General features: G+C 43.4%; 1 protein-coding gene across 3 annotated transcripts in view; it reads right to left on the minus strand.

The window, feature by feature from the left end:
- The window catches only part of ptpn6 (protein tyrosine phosphatase non-receptor type 6), a 25,390-nt gene that overhangs the window by 3,955 nt on the left and 13,935 nt on the right, over positions 1 to 7,500 (minus strand). For all 3 annotated transcript variants that reach the window (XM_035530789.1, XM_035530788.1, XM_035530790.1), the window contains 8 exons: positions 6,271 to 6,399; positions 5,848 to 5,944; positions 4,971 to 5,050; positions 4,324 to 4,470; positions 3,980 to 4,111; positions 1,534 to 1,688; positions 997 to 1,064; positions 1 to 125 (listed from right to left, as the gene is read on the minus strand). The exon at positions 1 to 125 is cut by the window's left edge and continues 27 nt beyond it. In XM_035530789.1, the coding sequence (XP_035386682.1) occupies positions 1 to 125; positions 997 to 1,064; positions 1,534 to 1,688; positions 3,980 to 4,111; positions 4,324 to 4,470; positions 4,971 to 5,050; positions 5,848 to 5,944; positions 6,271 to 6,399 (933 nt within the window). The remainder of the gene's footprint in view (positions 126 to 996; positions 1,065 to 1,533; positions 1,689 to 3,979; positions 4,112 to 4,323; positions 4,471 to 4,970; positions 5,051 to 5,847; positions 5,945 to 6,270; positions 6,400 to 7,500) is intronic.

A 7,500-nucleotide genomic window follows, 5' to 3' on the forward strand; every position in this document is an offset into this window, starting at 1 on the left:
AGACTCGATGTGCTGCTTTACGGCCAGGTAGATGAAGCGGTACTGGGCCTCGGTCTGGACCATGCCTGAACGCTGCTCACGCACCATCTGGATGCACTTCTGGATGTCAATGTCACAGTCCACACCTGAGAAGATACCCATGAAAAAATTAACAAAAATAATAACAAAACATGGTGAAGCTACAAATGTAAAACGCTCTACAAATAAGGTGAAAAAGTCCAGAAGACTTTGACTTAAATTTTGAATCATTTCTAATATTGGCTCTGTTATCCCACGACTGGTATTAAGGTAAAGTTTAGTGTTCACACAGAAGCTAAAGTTTTAAATATTGCAGATTTTAATTTGCAGTAGAAGTTCTTCTGTCTGTATTGTGCAGGTTCATGAGGTTAAAATCCTATTTACATTAACACAATGTTGGGTTACAATTTGTTGGCTTAATTCTGAAACAGTTGGCTTTGTGGTGGCTATTTCTGCATATCTGACATGGCTTTTAGCTCAGCTGACCAGGATCAAATACAGCCTATAAACACAGTGTTCTTACCACACATGCACAGCAGCCTTTCAGATCTGCTAACAGACCCTTTCCTAGATCCAGCACATTCCAGAGGGTCTAAAACCTCACAGAGCCCAAATGGAGCCAGTGTGGAGCCCTAATGGAGCCAGTGTGGAGCTCTAAAGGAGCCAGCATGGAGCCAGCACACACAAGCATGCCACCTCAACCTCCTTCCTTACCGCGTGGTAACACCCTCACGCAATACTTTCTGCTCTTTCTCCCCACATGAGAGTATACCAGTTATACCAGTATACCAGTTATTATCTAATACTTACAGTGTTAATGTGACTAAAATCAAAATTGTATATTCACAGTCATGCCAATGAAATTTTATAAATAAAATGAAAATGAAAGAGAGAGGGAGGGAGAGAGAGAGACCGATAGAGAGAGAGGAAGAGAGGGAGGGGAGAGAGAGAGAGAGAGAGAGAGAGAGAGACACTCACCTTTACTGCTGATCGTTTCTATTAGCATGTCGATGACCACAATGGTTCCTGTTCGACCGATGCCAGCGCTAAAAATAAACATCATAATTCATCACTCTTCTAGGGCCTCTAATGCAGCTGCCAGTGCAGCTACTGCTAGACACAAGACTGTCGCCCTCTGTGGTCTCACTCTGTACTCCACATTCAGTCATATCTCAAAGGTCAGTGCAGGACCTGCTAGCTACTAGACTCCCACTCAAAGCAGCCACAGCCTTACACCAGCCTGCACACACTGCTAAAGATGACACTGTGAAACTCTTTCTACTTTACAGATACAATCCTTTCAAACCAGATGGATCTCTTCTTGGTCTCAAAACAAATTTCCTTTTAGGGAGAGCCGTTTGAGGGTCACGCCAGCAGTGATGGTCACACCTGCAGTGATGGTCACATATGCAGTGACGGTCACGCCTGCAGTGAGGGTCACATATGCAGTGACGGTCACGCCTGCAGTGATGGTCACACCTGCAGTGAGGGTCACACCTGCAGTGAGGGTCATACCTGCAGTGGATGATCATGGGTCCTGTGTCGTGAAATGCCTGTTGCCTGAAGTTGACCTCTGTGAGGAAGCTGAGCACGCCACCCGGCTCCACTGGGACACCATGGTCTGGCCAGCTCAGGTACTGGTACTGCCAGATCTCCCGGACAGCCCCACTCTTCAATCACAACAGTGGAGTTGACAGGGCACAGAAAAGAAAAGAGCAATCAGGACACACAGAGACAACAGGAGAGACAGAAAGGACAGGACAGAGAGAGGACAGGACAGAGAGAGAGAGGACAGAGAGAGAGGACAGGACACAGAGAGAGAGGACAGGACAGAGAGAGGACAGGACAGAGAGAGAGGACAGGACACAGAGAGAGAGGACAGTACAGAGAGAGAGGACAGGACAGAGAGAGAGAGGACACAGAGAGAGGACAGGACAGAGAGAGAGAGGACACAGAGAGAGAGGACAGGACACAGAGAGAGAGGACAGGACAGAGAGAGGACAGGACACAGAGAGAGAGGACACAGAGAGAGAGGACAGGACAGAGAGAGAGAGGACACAGAGAGAGAGGACAGGACACAGAGAGAGAGGACACAGAGAGAGAGCACAGGACACAGAGAGAGAGGACAGGACAGAGAGAGGACAGGACAGAGAGACAGGACAGGACACAGAGAGAGAGGACAGGACACAGAGAGAGAGGACAGGACAGAGAGAGAGGACAGGACAGAGAGAGAGAGGACACAGAGAGAGGACAGGACAGAGAGAGAGGACAGGACAGAGAGAGAGAGGACACAGAGAGAGGACAGGACAGAGAGAGAGAGGACAAAGAGAGAGAGGACAGGACACAGAGAGAGAGGACAGGACAGAGAGAGAGGACAGGACACAGAAAGAGAGGACACAGAGAGAGAGGACAGGACAGAGAGAGAGGACAGGACACAGAGAGAGAGGACAGGACAGAGAGAGAGGAGAGGACACAGAGAGAGGACAGGACACAGAGAGAGAGAGGACAGGATGCACAGAGCAGACCTCATTAGAGCTGAATCATGACATACTGCCATCAGTAATATGTAAAGTTCCACAGCTGTACTGGTAATAAACAGAGCGGGGCTCAGGTGACCTTGCAGGTCAAGGGTCAGGTCACGACGCTCTGGGCTTAAAGAGGAAGTGCTAGATGATTCTGCAGAGCGCAGAGAAATGAATGAAAATAAAGCCATGCCCCAACTTCTACTGGACTCCATTTTTTACACACACATACACACACACACACACGGCTAATACAGACCCAAATATTACACATAGTACACAAACACATGGAGTAATACAGACTCGAATGTTATACACATTATACACACACACACATACACACACACATACCTCAGCTAATGCAGACCCAAATATTACACACATGGTACACACACACATCGGGTAATAGACTCAAATATTATACACATTACACACACACACACAAACACACACCTTGGCTAATACAGACTCAAATATTACACACATGGTACACACACACATCGGGTAATAGACTCAAATATTATACACATTACACACACACACACAAACACACACCTTGGCTAATACAGACTCAAATATTACACACATGGTACACACACACTTCGGGTAATACGGACCCAAATATTACACACGCACACACGCACATTGGGTAACAGACCCAAATATTACACACGTAGTACACACACACATCAGGTAATACAGACTAAAAAATTATACACACACACATCTTGGCTAATACAGATCCAAATATTACACACATAGTACACACACACACATCAGGTAATAGACTCAAATATTATACACATTACACACACACACACACACACCTTGGCTAATACAGACCCAAATATTACACACATGGTACAAACACACATCAGGTAATACAGACTCAAATGTTCCTCGTAATGACTTTGTCAACATTCCTGGAGGTTAAAACATGCTGGATGTGGGGAGCCAAACTAAACAAGTGAAACTGGACAAACACAAATAGCTTCATAATGCTAGTCCAGAGCTGTCCAGAGCTGTCTTAGCTAATCACATCTTTGCATTCTGCAGCTTGTGCAATGTCAGGAGATGAAGTAACATACTCAGAGGACAGCAATATCCACCCCATTGTGATGCACGAGCTCACAGATGCCCATGATTGTTACTGTGATTGACAGCAGAGAGAGTGTATGCCACACCTCCCTCCCAGAGAGCACAGACAGTGATGCTCTTTCAGGCATCCCAGCTAGGGATGGCTGTGACATCATCAGCGATCAAAGGGGTAAAATAATCCAGACATCATCAGGATAAAGAGGGAAGAAGAGACAGAAAGGGAGGGTAGAGACACAGAGTACTTGGTGGGAGACAGAGACAGTGACACTAAGACAGACTTGCTCCCGGGATATAACTCCTAATGGAGAGACTGGTCAGAGATCAGTGGAGGACACTTTTACCTTGTCGAGCGGGGCCAGCTCCAGAACTCTGACCTTGTAGTCACTGGCATCTCTCTCACGGCGTGACATCACCACATAACTCCCAAATTCTTTAGAGGCGCCAGGGTCTGGCCAGTAGGGCACACACTTATTCTGCAGGGCACACAGGGATGGAGTTGTAATCTCAGAAGATTACTGCCACAAGGGAAGATTTGGGGTTAAAATTAAACTAGGGTTAGGGTTAAGGTTATGAATTACATCTGCAAATATCAAACTCGGTATGAGATTAGAGGAGAGCACGAATGACCACAGCTGTAGGGATCAAATGCTTCAAAAGCTCAAAAGTTTCTTTAACAAGTACTGACCCGTCCTTTCTCAACCTCCCTTGTTGTCATGACAATGACATGTGATTCCTCCTGCCACACCATTTGCCAGAAATCGTTGACAGTTGTTGCAAGACATCCTTGACAAGCAATGTAGACTTTTTGAGGACCTATTTCACACATCTTATTCTAGAGTGAAAAAGATCAAGACCAGAAAAACAGAAATGTTAGTGCATAAATAATAATAATAATAATAATACTTAAAAGAATAATAACGATAACAGTAATAATAATAATAACAGTAATAATAATAATAATAATAATAATAGAAATAATAATAACAGTAATAATAATAGTAATAACAATAATAGTAATAATAATAATAGCAATAATAATATTAATAATAACTGTAATAATAATAATAACACTAATAATAACAATAATAATAATAATAATAATAATAACAGTAATAATAATAGCAATAATAATAACAGTAATAATAATAATAACAGTAATAATAATAGTAATAATAATAGTAATAATAACAGTAATAATAATAGTAATAATAATAGTAATAATAACAGTAATAATAATAGTAATAATAATAGTAATAATAGGTATGGATGACATTTGGAGGGTGAAACTAGTGGTGTTGAATTTTCATTTGTGTCACTGATTATAAGATTTACTTTCACATAGTTGGCGTTGATGTAATCAGACCCAACAACATGGGGGTCTCGATCCTGCAGAATGACTCTGGTCTCATCGACTGGAGGAGAGAAGGTAGAGAACAATGATGACTAGTTCTGTGACAGTGAGGCGTGTGCAAAAGGTTTCTGTCAATGTTGCTGTGAGGCTCAGTGGCTAGACTTACAGGGTTAGGGTGGGGTTATTAGGGTGGGGTTGTTAGGGTTAGGGTGGGGTTATTAGGGTGGGGTTGTTAGGGTTAGGGTGGGGTTATTACGGTGGGGTTGTTAGGGTTAGGGTGGGGTTATTAGGGTGGGGTTGTTAGGGTTAGGGTGGGGTTACTAGTGTCAGGGTAGGGTTATTAGGGTTAGGGTGGGGTTACTAGTGTCAGGGTGGGGTTGTTAGGGTTAGGGTGGGGTTACTAGTGTCATAGTGGGGTTGTTAGGGTTAGGGTGGGGATACTAGTGTCAGGGTGGGGTTACTAGTGTCAGGGTGGGGTTGTTAGGGTTAGGGTGGGGATACTAGTGTCAGGGTGGGGTTACTAGTGTCAGGGTGGGGTTGTTAGGGTTAGGGTGGGGATACTAGTGTCAGGGTGGGGTTACTAGTGTTAGGGTGGGGTTGTTAGGGTTAGGGTGGGGATACTAGTGTAAGGGTGGGGTTACTGGTGTCAGGGTGGGGTTGTTAGGGTTAAGGTGGGGTTACTAGTGTCAGGGTGGAGTTGTTAGGGTTAGGGTGGGGTTACTAGTGTCAGGGTGGGGTTACTAGTGTCAGGGTAGGGTTCTTAGGGTTAGGGTGGGGTTACTAGTGTCAGGGTGGGGTTGTTAGTGTCAGGGTGGGGTTGTTAGGGTTAGGGTGGGGTTGTTATGCTGAGGATCTTACAAGGTAGAATGTTCTTGTATCTGTTTTTGCTTTTATTTTCCGGCCGCATTCCTTCGTCTCTGCTCTTCTTTATTTTGGTATCTAACTTCTGCAAAGCCTGCACAGATGGACAGCGAGACTGACCAATCACAACAGCCTACACATGCAGAGATTGGCCAATCACAAAAGTCCATGCAGAGCAAGGTGTTCCCATTTCCTGTGCTGGGGATCTGATCCTGTGGTCTAACAGATTCACCCCTTTACTGAGCAGACTGCAGTCAGGACAGTCATAACTGGGTTAATCTATCAATGTCAGAGTAATGAATCACCTCAGAATAAAAATGCTCTTCTGTAACACTAATAGAGGACTGTAAAACACTAGCTGAGAACTGTAAAAAATCATTTTTATTTGTAGCTGTGCCACATGGTCAGTGTTGCACTCACATCAAACTCCTCCCAGAATCCAGCCTTTGACTTATCACCTCCTTCCCCATTCTTTGCCACAGCTTTCTGATCCAATATTTTCACCCTGCTGTCGATGTCAGCTGCGTTCAGCCGAGTTGAGAAATAGGGCTGAGAGAGAAAGGGTTAAGGATAGATACAACACAGAATGGGTTTAGAGTTAGACATGACAGAGATAGGGTTAGGGTTAGAAACGACAGAGATAGGGTTAGGGTTAGATATGACAGATAGGGTTAGGGTTAGAAACGACAGATAGGATTAGGGTTAGATACGACAGATAGGATTAGGGTTAGATACGACAGGTAGGGTTAGGGTTAGAAACGACAGAGATAGGGTTAGGGTTAGAAACGACAGAGATAGGGTTAGGGTTAGAAACGACAGATAGGGTTAGGGTTAGAAATGACAGAGATAGGGTTAGGGTTAGAAATGACAGAGATAGGGTTAGGGTTAGTTAAGACAGAGATAGGGTTAGGGTTAGTTAAGACAGAGATAGGGTTAGGGTTAGATACAACAGAGATAAGGTTAGGGTTAGATACAACAGATAGGGTTAGGGTTAGAAACGACATAGATAGGGTTAGGGTTAGATACGACAGAGATAGGGTTAGGGCTAGATACGACAGAGATAGGGTTAGGGTTAGATACGACAGAGATAGGGTTAGGGTTAGATACGACAGAGACAGGGTTAGGGTTAATTACGACAGAGATAGGGTTAGGGTTAGTTAAGACAGAGATAGGGTTAGGGTTAGTTACGACAGAGATAGGGTTAGGGTTAGATATGACAGCATATACACAATGATAATGTGCACATGTATGGTATGTATAATGCCTGTGCATGTAGGTTATATATAATTACAGTGTTCCTGTATGTTGTGTATAATTACAGTAAACGTAATATATTATACATGCACATATAATATGTATAATAGATATAATAGTGTGTATATATTTTGTGTATAATGACTGTTTGTGCATATGTTTTTTTGTTTAATAACAGTGGGAGTGTAGGTTTGTTACGTATAACCTGCTGAGTGTGTGTGTGTGTGTGTGTGTGTGTGTGTGAGTGTGTGTGAATGGACACATAGCAGTCACTATTATGTCTGGAGCAAGTCGAGTGTTTGTCTATAATCACCTCTGGCACAATAACATGTCTTTAATAATAATAATAATAATAATTCTTTAATAATAATAATAATATTTTAAGTAATAATATTA

The sequence above is a fragment of the Electrophorus electricus genome, chromosome 10, assembly GCF_013358815.1.
Source record: "Electrophorus electricus isolate fEleEle1 chromosome 10, fEleEle1.pri, whole genome shotgun sequence".
Lineage (NCBI taxonomy): Eukaryota > Metazoa > Chordata > Actinopteri > Gymnotiformes > Gymnotidae > Electrophorus > Electrophorus electricus.